General features: G+C 38.2%; 1 protein-coding gene across 1 annotated transcript in view; it reads left to right on the plus strand.

Annotated features, from left to right (window-relative positions):
• The first annotated feature begins 21 nt into the window (after window positions 1-21).
• GPR180 (G protein-coupled receptor 180) overlaps window positions 22-16763 on the plus strand; it is a 28848-nt gene continuing 12106 nt past the window's right edge. Inside the window, exons 1-5 of the mRNA XM_069601875.1 lie at window positions 22-301; window positions 2416-2574; window positions 10165-10365; window positions 16168-16348; window positions 16491-16540. Of these exons, the coding sequence (XP_069457976.1) occupies window positions 157-301; window positions 2416-2574; window positions 10165-10365; window positions 16168-16348; window positions 16491-16540 (736 nt within the window). The 5' untranslated portion in view covers window positions 22-156. The remainder of the gene's footprint in view (window positions 302-2415; window positions 2575-10164; window positions 10366-16167; window positions 16349-16490; window positions 16541-16763) is intronic.

Genomic DNA, 16763 nt, shown 5'->3' on the forward strand with positions numbered 1-16763 from the left:
AGGGCCCGTCTCATTGGCTGCTAGTCTCCTGGGGGCGGGCCCGCGATGCCGGTCCTGCTCCCATCATCCCCCTCCCCCCCATCTTGAGCTGTCGACGTGGGGCCGTGGCCGCGGGCGGTTAGGGGTTGGGGTGTGGGTACCGAGCAGGAGGCGGGGATGGGGGGGCTGCGGCTGCTGGCCGTGGCCCTCACCTGCTGCTGGTGGCCACCAGGCAGCCAGGGTAAGACGCTGCGGGGCAGCTTCAGTAGCGCCGCAGCCCGAGACGCTCAGGGCCAGAGCATCGGCCACTTCGAGTTCCACGGTAGGTTCGGGGCCGGGGAGAGGGATAAAGGCGCGTGGGCCCATCCCGCGGGCCCTTCTCTACCCTCCTCCCTTGGGGAGCCTGGAGCTGGCAGCGGCAAGGCTGGGGACTGTAGCCAGCTTACCTGCGCTTCCCCTGTCGCCGGTTGTCTCCCCTACCGCGGCTTCCCGGAATCGTGGGATGCGTTTATGACCAACCCCTCTGTTGCAGCTCCCCAGATCCTCGTCAGCTCCCTCCCCCATGAGGGATTGTATCCTGCACGTAGAAGACCATTTCCCCAATCCTCTCGTGCTGACGAATGTGCTGTTCTCTATCCTGCTGCAAGTTTCGAGATCCTTCGCTCAAAGAAGCATCGTTTATTCACTCCTGTCAGCTTAATTGTGTACACTAAGACACCGTAATTACACGTGAACATAAGTTTCAGAACTGAGATTTTCTGGGGTTTGTCCTTTTTGTTTTAGTATCAATTTGCTAAAACCTGCTTGCAGCACAGAAATTTAGGATTCCCCTCCTCACCACGTCTTATAATTGTCACAATTGTGGGAATAGTTTGGTTACTCCCCTAGCTTTACTGTGGACCACGAGGCCTAGAATGAACTTGACGGAAATGCACGTTTAGTGCGTCCTGGAAGCTTCTTAATTTGTATCCCATGTGACCCTTCTAAAATGAGATTGCATTTGATTCTTCACTTCTGGTCTCCCTCAAAAATCCATAATTATTAAATGAATGAATCTGCTTTCATTCTAATTTTTGCTTCAATTGCACCCTCAAAGTTTGAATGTTTTTCTTGATACTTACTATTAGTACTCTTAATTTGACTACTACTATATTTAAAATAATTATTTGCTTTGATGAGGTTAGGACCCTTATTTCATTTACTTATTTACTTTTTGGCTGTGCCATGTGTGGCATGCGCAAGTGATAGTAATGTCACTGCGATAAATGGCACAATCTGGACAGTGTCGGAAAATGTGGCATGTATGGAAGCTATGATATGGCTTATTCATGATTTGCAAACAGGCTTAGACAGCCCAGATATTTCACTGATGGTTACCTGATAGATATAGAGGACAAACAAGTAATAAATCCAGATTTCTGAGGAAAGATTGAGGAATAGAGTGTTCCAAGTATATTAACATACACACTTTCTCTTTTCGTGTGTGTTTTTACTATTTTCAGTTTTCAGTGAATTCGAATTCAGTAAAATAATAGTACCAAGACCATACTTAGGAATTGTAATTCAGAATATGATTCAAAATGTTAATAGGGGATAGAATCACTTTTAAGGATGTTGATAATTTATAATGTGATGAGTTTATGTCAGAGACTTAAATGATTTTTTGATACACACTATGCATATAAATTTGTTTAAAATGTTTTGTCAAAGTGATAATAGTATAAAAACAATAACAAGAGAATTAAAAGATCTTAAGATGAAAAAACTGTCCCTTGCTTCAATTTTCCTTACTCAGAGGGACCTTCCTTTCCCTAGAGGGACCTACTTTTTGCCATTTCTCTTCTAGGCCTTAAATGTAGTTGCGGTGTGCAACAAGGCTCATTGCATAGTTGTCTTACAACATATATTGTTCTGAAAATTACTATGTAAAAGTCACAGATGTCAAATGTATCTGAAATTCATTTATTTAAACTTTCTTGCTATATTATATATATGTTTGCTTTTTATAGTAAAAGAATAATTAAATATTAGCATCCATGTTATATTAAAAACCAAAAGAAACTGACAGGACATTTCTAAAGATAATTTATAAACAAGTGTTAAAGATTTGGAATGGTTGTAAAATGAGGCGAAATTCTATCACAGTGCATGTCTACGTACAGCAGATGTGGCTGTTTATTCAGTGAAAAGCAATCAGTTATCTGCTGAAGTATAAGGAAACACAGCATATTGTTTTGCATAATTAACGTGAATAATCACTTGACTTGTGTCTGAATAGGATGGTCATTCTAATATGAAGTACCTGGTTAAAATGAGATTTAAGAAAAATCGTGCTCTTTCAATTCCCATTTTGATAAATAGAGTTATTGAATTGTCCTACCATTTCAGCTCCATACAAGATCAAACAAATAGATAATTTTTGTTTTAATGTCCCAGGTGACCACGCTCTTTTGTGTGTCAGAATCAACAACATAGCAGTAGCTGTTGGAAAGGAAGCTAAACTCTACCTGTTCCAAGCCCAGGAATGGCTAAAGCTGCAGGAAGGTGGTCCTGAGTATAGCTGTAGTGAAAAATTATCCAAAGCTCAGTTGACAAGTGAGTATTTCCCCTTTTCTTTGATCATTATGTGTTTTTTTTTTCCTCCTTAATGTTAGGAGTATAGTATTTACATATCAAGATGTTTCATGGCACAGCATACACCACTCTCTGCCTAATACATTTTAAGCCAAATTTTAAGGAAACTAATCTTCTCTTTGGTCAAAAGATAGAATGACTTTTTTTCCCTCTTATTCAAAATATTTGAAAAAAATATGCAGAAAATTTATAAAGGTATACTTTCCTTCATTCAGACTTCTTACAGGCCACATAATTCCTACCAATATGGCAGATGTATTTTGACCCAGTGGCAGCAGGGAGTGAATGATTATGAATTTGTTGAATGCTTATTATCTGGTAGCACTGAGCTAAACACTAAGCATGCATTATCTCAGTTAATTGTATAATTTACCCCAAGTGATACTGTTTTGTAATATGCTGTTGGCATACTTGGGACCCAGTCACACGGTGCCACAGTGTGTCATTTTGGATTATCCCATGACCACATCATTTGTAAACTGCTAGGTTCACCTCTGGAGAGGCTTTGCTTTTATTTTTCTGGTTGCCTGAATCCTTGATCTCTTCTGTTGTCTTCAGCATTGTCCTGTGCATTAGGGTGTTTGCCATCCAGAGTGAGTGCAGGTATTTTTAAGGCAGAAATGAAGAGCCTGTGCCGTGCTACCCATCCCACCCCTTGGAAGTTAACTGGTTATTAGTTAGGAATGTGGGATATCCATGAGAAAAACTGGGAATTATCTTTCTCCCCTGTTGCCCTGTATTTCCTCTACCATGTTCTACATATTGATGAGTCTTTGAGTCTTCTTTTAGTCTAGTCAGTCAAGCACTGCTATTTCTAAACATCCGTTCTTTGTTTATTAGATAACAAGATCTTATTACAAGTTACTAACAGTGAGTCTCAGTTTATCGGTCAGTCAGCAGATGTCTGGTTCCCTCATAGCCTGAATAGGAATGAGAGTACAGGTCCCATATCATCACTGCCTATTGTGGGGATCTCTTGTCTAGGTTTCTGAGATGACATTGATAGTCTGCTGAAGAAGCCTGAATGACTGGATTCAGATATCAAAGAGACAGTTACTTATTTACCCCAACCCTGAATTATAGAACTTATCTGGGAAATTCATACAAAAGGTCATTGTCAGTTTTCTTTGCCTTTCTACACCAATTTGCTCAGCTAAGTGTTCCACACAAGTATAAGAAGTTCTGACCGTCAGTTCCCAGTTCTCGTACTGTCTGCCACCATGCCATCCAAACCTGGTCGTCTTCCAGTGTTCCCTGTTTGAGACACTGGCACCACCATCTATCCAGTGAATGAGCTAGAAACCAAGGAGTCTTCCAACACTCCTCTCTTTAACCTCTCTATCCCCTTCCCGTCTAGTAAGTTTCCTCTAAATATCTCTTGAATTCATCTACTTTTCTTTATCTTACCCCCATCGTGTTATTCCAGGAGGGCATAGTCTCTTGCCTGGCCACTGCAGCTGTGTTGTTCCCTCTCTGTAACCAGAGTTACAGAAAAGCAGGTTTGATTGTCTCACCTTTACACCCTCACCACACCCTGAAATACTGCAGTGGGTTCCTATTGTGCAAGGAGAGATGACCCTCCTAACCTGATCAGGAAAGCCATCCAAGCCTGGCTGATACTAACGCCCCTAACCCCCAGCTTCATCTCACAGTACTGCCCACTTCAGCCTCATTTTGTTTGTACTGCTGGTTTTGTTTCAGAGCTCGCCTGGGCCTTTGCATCGGCTTTTCCTCTGTTTGCTCTTCCTCTTTGACTCTTCCATCCACTAAGCTAACACTTGAGGTTTTATAGCCTGTTTTATTCCACAGTACTTGTTATAGTTACAAGTTTATATTTATTTGGTATAAAATCAATCAGTGAGAGCAGAAGGGCCCTTTTGACCTGTTCATTCATTTATTCACAATACTTCGCATACTATGCTAGGCACTAGTGATAGTGATAAATCAAGGGACCAAAATCCTGACACTCTCCACAGCACTTAAGGCTGCTAAGGGTATGGATCAGGTCACTGTGAGTAAATGTGAAACTGAGGTTGTGGTAAGAAGTATGAGTGTTAGTTACATTATGATTGAGAGCGAGAATTTATAATCACCATCAGTCAGTCAGTTCAGTCGCTCTGTTGTGTCCGATTCTTTGCAACCCCATGAATTGCAGCACGCCAGGCCTCCCTGTCCATCACTATCTCCTGGAGTTCACTCAGACTCACGTCCATCGAGTCCGTGATGCCATCCAGCCATCTCATCCTCTGTCATCCCCTTTTCCTCCTGCCCCCAATCCCTCCTAGCATCAGTCTTTACCAATGAGTCAACTCTTCACATGAGGTGGCCAAAGTACTGGAGTTTCAGCTTTAGCATCATTCCTCCCAAAGAAATGCCAAGGCTGATCTCCTTTAGAATGGACTGATCGGATCTCCCTGCAGTCCAAGGGACTCTCAAGAGTCTTCTCCAACACCACAGTTCAAAAGCATCAATTCTTCAGCGCTCAGCTTTCTTCACAGTCCAACTCTCACATCCATACATGACCACTGGAAAAACTATAGCCTTGACTAGACGGACATTTGTTGGCAAAGTAATGTCTCTGCTTTTCAATATGCTATCTAGGTTGGTCATAACTTTTCTTCCAAGGAGTAAGCGTCTTAATTTCATGGCTGCAGTCACCATCTGCAGTGATTTTGGAGCCCCAAAATATAAAGTCTGACACTGTTTCCACTGTTTCCTCATCTATTTCCCATGAAGTGATGGGACCAGATGCCATGATCTTCATTTTCTCAATGTTGAGCTTTAAGCCAACTTTTTCACTCTCCTCTTTCACTTTCATCAAGAGGCTTTTTAGTTCCTCTTCACTTTCTGCCATAAGGGTGGTATCATCTGCATATCTGAGTTTATTAATATTTCTACCGGCAATCTTGATTCCAGCTTGTGTTTCTTCCAGTCCAGCATTTCTCATGATGTACTCTGCATATAAGTTAAATAAGCAGGGTGACAGTATACAGTCTTAACATACTCCTTTTCTTATTTGGAACCAGTCTGTTGTTCCATGTCCAGTTCTAACTGTTGCTTCCTGACCTGCATACAGATTTCTCAAGAGGCAGGTCAGGTGGTCTGGTATTCCCATCTCTTTCAGAATTTACCACAGTGAATTGTGATCCACACAGTCAAAGGCTTTGGCATAGTCAATAAAGCAGAAATAGATGTTTTTTTGGAACTCTCTTGCTTTTTCCATGATCCAGCGGATGTTGGCAATTTGATCTCTGGTTTCTCTGCCTTTTCTAAAACCAGCTTGAACATCTGGAAGTTCACGGTTCACATATTGCTGAAGCCTGGCTTGGAGAATTTTGAGCATTACTTTACTATAGTGCTCAGTTAAGCATTGGCTAAGTATTTGTAGGGTGAATTGTCATGCAGCTTAGTGCTTGAGGGTTTTTTGGTTAGTAGGTCATTTTCTTTGTATTTGGCACCTTAAAGTCTTTTTGCTTGTCTGTTAAGAATTGATCGGACAGTTTAAAGCTTTGAGCTATAGGAATTGATTTATTTTCTTATATTACATGGTCAGTGTTATACCATATTGTATATACACTTGCAAAAACATAATTTTTATATCAGTCAAATACCTTCAGTTACAGAACTTATGTATATGGAGAGACTTGGTGCGGTGGAAAGACCGCTAAACTGAGAATCACTGTTAGTAACTTGTAATAAGATCTTGTTATCCTTCACCTGCACTTTACCTATTTGTGCAACAAGGAAGTTGGACTAGTTTTCTCCAAGGTTCCTAAAAGTCTAAAATGCTGTGATTCTAATTATGACCCTTTAGGTGGAGTTGCATGTATAGAGAGCTATAATTTATAACACCTCTTGCTGTTGTTTCTTTTTCTATTCTCCCTTCCTCTTCCTTCTCTGTTATGTGAAGGGTATTCTTTGAAATTGGTGGAACGGAAGATCTCAGGAAACAGGAATTTTTGAGGAATGAAGATTGTTTTCTTAAATTTGAAGGTCTGAAATAAATTAAGTACTGATGGCATATATATTCCTTTCTACATATTTAATCAGTTCTTTTTCCAGTAACTAAAGCCAAGTCTTAACAATATCTGTATTCTCTTAACTTTCACATATTATTTTCATATTTATAGTATATTGTTATCTAGCAGCTCTGATGTATTGAAACAAAAAGCATATCCTTAAATTCATGACAGTGTAGTAGTATCACATATTTGAAGATAATTCCTTGTTAAAAAAATTCTCATTTCCTGACCATTAATGAGACTTTTAAGTATTAATAGCCTTTCACCTGCTTGGTGATGAGCTCATTAACCGTGCCTGATTCCTATGTAAAACCTTATTGCTGCCATGAACTATGAAAAGATTAGTAGATTTGAAAAATCTCAGTGTTGAATGTTGCTTTGATTATACGTTCTCCCCAAATTAATGTTTGAAGAATTATTTTTCAGTCTTCCTTTTTTCTCTTTCAGTAATGACATAAACCATCAGATTTTTTTAAATGGTGAAAAGTATTTTGTAGGTTTTTTTTTTTTTAGAGCAAACAAAGAAGATATTTAAAGCACAGAAAATGAGTTTTATGCAAAAGAAATTTGCTGTCAGATAACAAGAATTAAATGTAATTTTGTATATAAAACATTTTCAGTATTGTCTTTTTATATCATACGCATATATTTCCTTTTGTACATTTGGTATATTTTATCAATTGCTTAAAAGTGTTAGTATCTTATTATTTTGAGTAATTTTGTTAACAGTATTCATTTCGTTTTATAATTCTGTTGGGCAATTAGCCATTCAACACCATTCTCTGCAATTCAAGTTTTGTTAATATTTGAGGTACTAATTGCATCAGCATACAATGAGCATGCTGTGCTGTAGTCTTTTGTTTCAAAAACAATGAACATGCATTTTGTCAAGAGGCTTATTTCCTAGGCTTACTGAAAACGGCAGCAAGACAAAAACTCAAGCCAGTGTCTGTTTATGATGTGGTAATTTAAAATGAACACATAATTTAAAATGAATCATCAAAAAGTATATTGATGAAAATATAATGGTTAAATTCTTATATTATTTTATCTAAGAGAAAAAATGGAAGTGATAAAACCTCAATACAGCAGAGCTTTTATATAATAAGCCCAGATTATATCATTGCAAGCTGCACATTTCAAAAGCCTTATTTCTGAACTGCTTATTGATCGTATATTGAATTCTTATTGAAGGTCTTCAAATATTTAACAGAAACTTGAGTCCTTGGTACTTTCCCCCAGAAGCTGTGCCTTAAGAAAAACAGTATAAATTTCAGCTAAATTAAGACAGCAAAAAAACCCAATGCTGTGGTATTCTTAGCAAAATCATCTTATCCCTTTTAACTGCTATTAATGAAATGCCCAAATGTAAAGTTTTAAGTCCTCCAAATTTGAATCCTGTCTAGATAAGTCCCTGTCTCAGTGATAAAGACAACTTACAAATGTTTTTCCAACTTTTTATTAGGGAAACTTTCATTTATACATACAAGTTGAAAGCAGAGTGCAGCCAGCATCTGAATATTCTTGGCTTATGTTTAATAATGTTAATATTTTGTTACATTTGCTTTATGTTTGTATGTGTGTGTGATTTTTGTTTTGAACCAAAATGAAAATAAGCTGTGGGTGTATTGAGCAATTCACCATATTTCAGCAGACATCTCATAAGAGTAAGGACATTCTTCTCCATAAATATTACCATAACAATACCATCACTGCATCTAAGAAAATGAACGGTTTCATAGTATCCTCTAAAATCTTTTCCATATGCAAATTTCCACAGTTATCTCAAGAAATGTCTTTTATTTATTAAAAAGTTTTGTGTTTTCACTTGAGGAAAAGGTCAAGACTAGCTGGCATGCGCTGGGGGCAGTCTGGACTTGGGAATTGGGCCCATCATAATCCTATATTTTAAGCACACTTTGTGTAGAATCAGACTCTTCACTTAGGATTTTCATATACCGTCTCCTTTGCTCCTCACAAGGATTCTGAGTCAGACAGGGCAAATGTCTTAAGTTTTCTACTGAAGAAACACTTGTAGAGAGGTTAAGTGTTGTATTTATATGATGAGTCCCAAGGTTATAAGACTTGCCCCTCTAATTCTCCTATTGTCTTTATTACACATGGTGTTTGAGACTTCATTCTCCTACCACACTTAACGGTGGTAGTGAGTTTCTCTTAGGTCAGAATCATAGTTTTAGATCAAGAAGGGATCTCAGAACATCATTTAGTGTTTCTCAAAGGGAGCACTGTTGGCATTTTGGGTAGGAACAGGTCTTTATCATGGGAGACTATGTTGGGTTGCATGAGGTTTAGCACTGCCTCGCTTCAAGTATGTTCTCAACTGCTATGACAGCAAAACTGTCCCTATACATTGTCAAATGCTCTACAAGATAGTGCAAGAGTTAGGCAGTCAGTCGTGTCCGACTCGTTCCAACCCCATGGACTGTAGCCCTCCAGGCTCCTCTGCCCGTGGGATTCTCTAGGCAAGAACACTGGAGTGGGTTGTCATTCCCTTCTCCACAAATGCTCTACAGGGGAATAGAATTACCCTGGATTGAGAACCATTGATTAGTGTAATCACTTTATTTTAAAGAAAGGAAAAGGACAACTTGTATTCAGCAACCATGCTGAGTGTATAACTTAGTGCTTGCATTGGCTCTTTGCTCTACGTATTATCTTCATTTTTTGGATGGAGAAAGTGAGTGTCATTGCTTATGTAACTTGCCCAAAGTCATATAGAAGGTAAATATTGGAGCCAAGATTCAAGCACAGGTCTGTGTGAGGCCAACAGTTTCCACCCCCCAATACATTATGTAGATCTGACCCAGTGTAACAACTCTTATATTCCTGTAATTTCTATTCTTCTGCTTTGAGTACCTTTTAAAGGAATAACCAAACAGAGATTTTGGACAGTCTTTTGAAGGTGTTTGTCAGCCATAGTTTTCCGATATAATAGTTTCCAAAGTTGAATGCTCCATATTTAAATATAACTCAAATAAGTAATTTTCAGAAATGTCACCATGATGGTTCATACAGCATTGTGAATGTATTTAATACAGAGCTGTACACATAAAAATGATTAAAATGATAACTTTTGTGTTGTAGACATTTTACCACTGCAACAAAAAATTTTTTAGTATTGCTCACTTACTTGAAAACTTCGGAAATATTTAATTGAAATTCAGGATTTCAGTGTAACCTTTCTAGTCATTTGTGGTATTTCATAGAACTTTTCTTATATTGGAGTATAACCGATTAACAATGTTGTGATAGTTTCAGGTACACAGCAGAATGACTCAGTGTACATATTTTCATAGAACTTTTATAGTGATTCCTTTGGTTGGTTAAATACAGTATTTTTACCTGCTTTTTGACTTACAAAACTTACTCCAACATACATCAGGATTTGGATTGCTGAGGCAATAAGAACTAAACAAAAGAATTCTAATTTCAAATTGATTGTGTGACTGAAACAATGAATACATTTGAGAGTTTTGCTTTGAAAGTGCTATTTTTTTTTTCTTTGAAGTGGCCATGAATCAGACGGAACATAACCTGACAGTGTCCCAGATTCCTTATCCACAAAAGTGGCACGTGTTCTATGCAGATAAGTACACATGCAGAGAGGGCAATGAGGATTCTCAGGTGGAAGATATCCCATTTGAAATGATGTTACTAAACCCGGATGCTGAAGGGAACCCGTTTGATCATTTCAGTGCTGGAGAATCTGGTAAGAATATGTATTTAGATATCCTAAGTGTAGAAAAAGTTTTATGCCCAAGAATCTTCATGTTGTGTTATTCGAATACTGAAAAATTAAAAACAACTTGTGTCCAACAGTAGAGAAATGGTTAAATAAACCTTCTTATAGAATTGTAACAGCTGTACTATTAAGTTTAAAAGCAGAACTGGAAATTTTATGTTGTATGATTTCAATTATGTTACAAAATGCAGAGAATCAACAGAAAGAAGTACAAAAATATGAACAGATTGTTTCCATACTTTGGCTATTAGGATTATGGATAGCTAATAGTTTCTGCATTCTAAAATCTGTTTTTATGATAAGCTAGCTTAATTTTTATGAACAGAAGAATGTTGATAAACTGAGCAGTCTAAATTGGCAACCCAGTGATTAAGTAGGATAGAAACTCCATTACTTCATATAGCTGTCCTTCACTAGGGTATTTGAATATTTTTAGGAGTTGCCTTCTTTGGAGCTTGCGTCCATTTTAGGAATGATCAAAATTGATGAAGTTTTCTGAAACCAAATCTACTCCCATAAAATATTTCATCAGAATTTTAGGTTGACAGAATTTGAAGTTCTGACTCAGTTCTTAGTCCTGACTCCTTCTGGTCTATCTTCTCCTGTGACTGATTTTGATTTGATACTTGAACAGTGTGTTTAAAATCTGTCTTTCTCACAGATGTGTACAACGGACTTTTGGACTCAGAGGGAGAGGGAGAGGGTGGGATGAGTTGGGAGAATGACATTCTAACATGTATACTATCATGTGAATTGAATCGCCAGTCTATGTCTGACGCAGGATGCAGCATGCTTGGGGCTGGTGCATGGGGATGACCCAGAAAGATGTTATGGGGAGGGAGGTGGGAGGGGGGTTCATGTTTGGGAATGCATGTAAGAATTAAAGATTTTAAAATTTAAAAAATAAAAAACTAAAAAAAAAAAGAAAAAAAAAGAAAAAAAAATAAAATCTGTCTTTCTTTTGCTCAAGTGGGGAATGTTACTTTGGTCATGTCACCAAGAGTATTTAAATGAAGGGGGAAAAAAATCTCACTATAATATGGATTTCCATTAAGCATGGGATTCTTTGCAAGGCTATTATGTGGGGATTGATTTTTAAAAGGTGCCGTAAGTACTCAAAAGTATTCATTGCTAGGTAGCTGGTGTAACTTCCAAGGAGCTCATCATTTCTTTCTTTAAATATCTAGATACCTTAAAATCTGAACAATTCTACATTGAGGGATTAATTCATTAATTCTCAACCCACTGCTGTGGGTTGTATCTGGAGAGTTTAGGGAAAAATATAGATGTCTGCCCCCAGAGACTGAGATAGACTTGATTTTGGAGTGGAAGTGAGGCATTTAGCTAATTCTACTGTGCAAACCCACTTATCTGGAAGTCCATAGTCCATGTTGTTTTAGAAATGTGTTGGTTTTAACATAAAGCCTGCAGAAGGATTCTTCCTGGTCTGTAGCCTCAGGTATAGAATTTGTTTCCAGGGAATAATTAGGTTCAGTTTAGAAACTTTTCGTCATTTGACTAATTTTCTGCCCTGAGTAGAGAAAATTGATTTGCTAGGCTTTTTACTCAGAATAGACTGTTAAACCATGTATCTTAGAGGTTCAAATTAGAATAACCTGATGCAAAAAGCTGCAATTAATGTTACATGTTACTCTGATTAAATTTTATAGTTTCCTTTCAAACCAATTAGGTATTTTATGTATCTATCAGACTTCAATTACTCCTATATTTTACAGACATAGGAACTTAGGGGGTTTTTTTAATATTGACTAAGGCAAGTTTGATGCTATTTGACAAAGCACTACATAGGAATATCATGTCTCAAGGTAGAATAAAATAAAATCGCCTCTTAAAAAATTAGAATCCTTGTTAATTACTTGTAGTTGGTAGAGACCAAAATCGCCTCTTAAAAAATTAGAATCGTTGTTAATTACTTGTAGTTGGTAGAGACCAAAAGTTGCACAGAATCCTGAGAGTTAAAGCATCATTGTCTAAAGTAGACTTGATTTTTCTTGGAATAATATTACATGCTCTTCCACATCTGCCATCTCACTGTCTTTAAGACTTCAGATATGTTTATTATTTTCTCTTGTTCCTTTTTTCCTCTCTGTCATCGATCTTACTTTTAGCTCTGTAACTTTAATGGAAAACTCTACTGCAAGTAGTATAGACAATAAGGAAATTAATTCTCTTACATAACGATAACATCTGCGATTTCTTCAAGGCAGTTTATTTAGCATTTCTCTACCTCAAATCCTCTGACTGTCAGCTTTGTCAGCTCCCTCATATTCATGGTTAACTGCAGTTATCTGGTCCTTGTATCTAGACAATGGCCAAATTCAGTGTCTCTTTGTTAAGAGCAAAGAAACTTTTCCCAGAAGGTCCCTCATCACAGTTCATTGGCCAGAACTCTACACATGACCTTGTTATCTAACATGGTAAGAGAAATGTTAAGTGAAGGTATCAGAAAGGAGATAAAGGCAAACCAACAAGTCAAAGGGTTAGGATTAGGCATACATCTTTAGGCAAAGAGAGTATTGGAATTTCTCTAATTGGTTTAGACTCATCAGGAGGTATCTTGAGACACCTGCGGGTGGGATGGACCTTGGGTTCTGAGACCGCAGACATCACTGGTAGGCCAGACTGTTCCAGGGGCTGCCCCATGACCTGTTGACTCTCTCCCTCTCTTACCCTCTTTTCTCCCATCTCCCATCATTTAGCCAGAGGTAAATTTTTTTAAAGCTGTCCTGAAAGTTTTCTTCCCGGTGAATTTTGCTAATGCTTCTTCCCATTAAGTTTGCCTTAAAATCTACTCATTCCCTTATAAGCCTTTGTCACCCATTGCACGGTGATTTAAGAGTGTTTTTCTTCTTTTGTGTATAGGCAAGACTTAATACCTAGTATCCACTAGTTTTAAAATTAGATTTTAGTTTCAAGGTGAACATAGATTGCTTTCCTCTAAGGGACGTTGGCAGAACAAAGTAAAGTTGAAGAGGAAAGAAACAGACTTTTTTTCCTAGAGGTGGTTTGTTTAAAAGAACCCTGGGTGCAAAAGCAGAGTTTTATCTTTAAAGAATCAGAGTCAAGGTAAATAATTTATGCAGAATGCAATGAGCAAAGTATAGGACAAATGTCCTTGTTCAAGTTACTTAATGTATTATCTCAATGAAGTAATTTGTTGGTTACAGTGTTAGCTTTTTATGGAAAATACATTTAGTCTCTTCTGAATAATCTGAAAACATTTTTTGCTAGTGACGTATGTCTTATTTTCAAAAGTCCTTTCCTCTATTATTCTGGTCGCCGTTGTTGTTTAGTCTGAGTCATGTCCAACTCTTTGTGACCCTGTGGACTGTAGCCCACCAGTCCATGTTTCTCAGGCAAGATTTCCCATTCTTGCCTGGGAAACCCCACGGGATTCTCCAGGCAAGACTGCTGGAGTGGGTTGCCATTTCCTTCTCTGGGCATCTTCCCGACCCAGGGATGGAACTTGTGTCTCCTGCTTGGCAGGCAGATTCTTTGCCACTGAGCCACTTGGGAGGCTCACTATTCTGGTTACTCAATAAACAGTCTGAGAATGTTCTTTTTCTAGTGCATTTCTAACCTAACAGAGCCTGGAACCTTAACTTGTAATGAATATTCTGTAAAGTATTATAAATAAATAAAAACTTAAGTAGAATACCATGTTTCTTTATACTGAGAAGGAAAGACAAAAACAGATTCAGAACACGGGATAGCATCAAGACTTTTACTAACCCACAGTTATAATGGTGTGCTTAGTTGCTCAGTCGTGTCTGACTATTTGCAACCCCATGGACTGTAGCCCACCAGGCTCCTCTGTCTATGAGGATTCTCCAGGCAAGAACATTGGATGGGTTGCCATGCCCTCCAGGGCATCGTCCCAACCCAGGGATCAAACCCAGGTCTCCCGCATTGCTTAAGTGGATTCTTTACCAACTGAGCTACCGGCGAAGCCCACAGTTACATGTTTAGCTTATTTTCTGCCTTGTTCTATTACTCTAACAATCGCAGGCTTATGGTCCTATTATTTCTAAAACTAGAATACTCTACTTCTCTGTGAGGAATTTTAAAAGAACATACACCCATTCTGTTATTTGAAGTTCCTGAAGTCTGAACGTGCTTTCTCACCTGTACTAGGGAAGTGGATGAACAGCATTTAGGTACGAAGAGCAGGAGAGACACCCAGTGGCTGAAAGACTTTCTGTTTTCTCCTAACCATGGCTAAAACATGACTGAGATTGAACTGTTTATTGAGTATTTTTCCTACTATTTGTATCTCCTGAATTACTTTTCCAAAATGATTTTCCATATAATGGAAATATTTCCTTCTGTTGTTTGAAGTTTATCCCACGACGGAAATTGGAGCACGTTCAGGGGTCACAGCTGGATGAAAGTGAGTGCAGTTTAGACTATTCATTCACAGATTCAATAGAGCTGTCTTCATAGCCACTGCCACGGTGTCCAGTGTTATTTAGATAGAATATAAAAGCCCTAATGTTTGGGACTAACTTTCAGTGTAACAGAGTATATGTAAACTGTTAAACTCAGAGCTTGCCCTGGTTTGTTATAAAAATTTTCTGAAAGTTCTGAAAAACGAAGACACAGTCAAAAGATTCCACTTAACGCAGAAAAGCGAGTGTTTATCTTGAGAATGTGTGCAGACCATCCTGAAAAGTTGCTGGTAGACACTAGAGGTCACTAAATGCCTAGCACCATTTTAAAAATTCTACACAGTTACTTTGTTCTTGTCTCTACCAGCCAACTCCCTTTGCTCATTCAAAATTTCTGCCCACTCAGAATCTTTATTTCAATATGGCCTGGCTTGACTCCTGTGACCTGCCCTAGCATCAGTTCTTTCCAACTTAAGTTTTCTTGCTTCATCCTTTCTGTGTTTTGTGGTTTAATGTCCCAAGAGAACATGCTTAGCCTCTTACCTTTGAGAACCAAGTGATGCTATTGCCCAATGACTAGTCTTTGGATTGGCAGCCATTTGGTCAGGTGTTTTAGTTTCAGTCGCCTGTGGAGTGGAATCACGTGGTCTCCATAGGTTTTCCTCTTTGACAGAACGAAAGCCCTTTCCTTCAGAAGGAGGCTCTGGTCATGACACATACTGTGACCCTTTGTCCTAGTGGGGATTTAAGGCTTCCATCCATCCCAGAGCTGTGGCTCTCAGGCTTTAGCTGCATCAGAGTCACTGAAGGACTTTTTCAAACCCAGAGTGCTGGTCCCCACTCCAAGGGTCTCTGACACCCTAGATGCAGGATGAGTCCCAAATGTGCATTTCCAACTAGGTCCCTAGTGCTGGTGCTGCTGCTGGCCCAGGGCTCACACTTCGAGAAGCATGGTCAGGGTGTGTAAACTATTATTGACTGACTAAGTCTATTTTTAAATGTCTTACAGAAGAAACCCATTTTGGGGGTAAGAAACATATGTAACTGAATGTTGAAATCATTGTTTTTTCAAACAAAACTGTTATTTTGTGGTTAGTCTGTGGGCTTATTTCCTGACCAGTGGTTTTTGTTTGTTTTTTTTTTAATAGATTGACCTTAGTTTAAGCTGTGCTCTCAGAGTTAAGGCTTTATTCCAGAGTAGAAGATTATTTAAGTTTCAACGGGTTTTCCTTTTTTTCTCTTGCAAAAGTAAATAAAGGCTATGATTCCAGTTAAAAGACAAGTTCTGAAAATATGTTGATGGGAAGATTTGAAAGCAACCCAACACTGTAACTGGCTTGTTCCTTTCTTCTCTTCACAGGGTTACATGAGTTCTTTTTCCTCCTAGTCCTAGTGTACTTTGTGATTGCTTGCATTTATGCTCAGTCATTGTGGCAGGCTATTAAGAAAGGAGGACCCATGCACATGGTTTTAAAGGTTCTGACAACTGCATTGCTGTTACAAGCTGGTTCAGCTTTCGCTAATTACATTCATTTCTCCAGGTAACTCAAAACCATTAAAACTGTGTTCATCATTGTGTCTAATTAATCATAATTAGTCCACCAAAGTTATATTTGCTTTGATTATGAATAATTTTGTTCACATTTGTAATTTATGCTAATATTCTCCTCTTCAATTCCTCAGTTATTCCAAAGATGGAATAGGGGTACCTTTTATGGGAAGTTTGGCAGAATGTGAGTATCTTACTAAGCATTTCTTTAAAACATAAACTTGCTATCTGCTTCTTATATGTTTTCCTTTTTCATCACTTATTTTCTGTCATAATACAGTTCTTTTTTTTTTTTTTTCATCTGAGGTTGATTAGATTTGGTTCAACTGGAAATAAGATTACAGATTTAGTTTCCACATATCCTGTTTAGTTTCTGTAGGTAATGTGTTTAGCTATTCATTGTCTTT

The sequence above is a fragment of the Ovis canadensis genome, chromosome 10, assembly GCF_042477335.2.
Source record: "Ovis canadensis isolate MfBH-ARS-UI-01 breed Bighorn chromosome 10, ARS-UI_OviCan_v2, whole genome shotgun sequence".
NCBI lineage: Eukaryota > Metazoa > Chordata > Mammalia > Artiodactyla > Bovidae > Ovis > Ovis canadensis.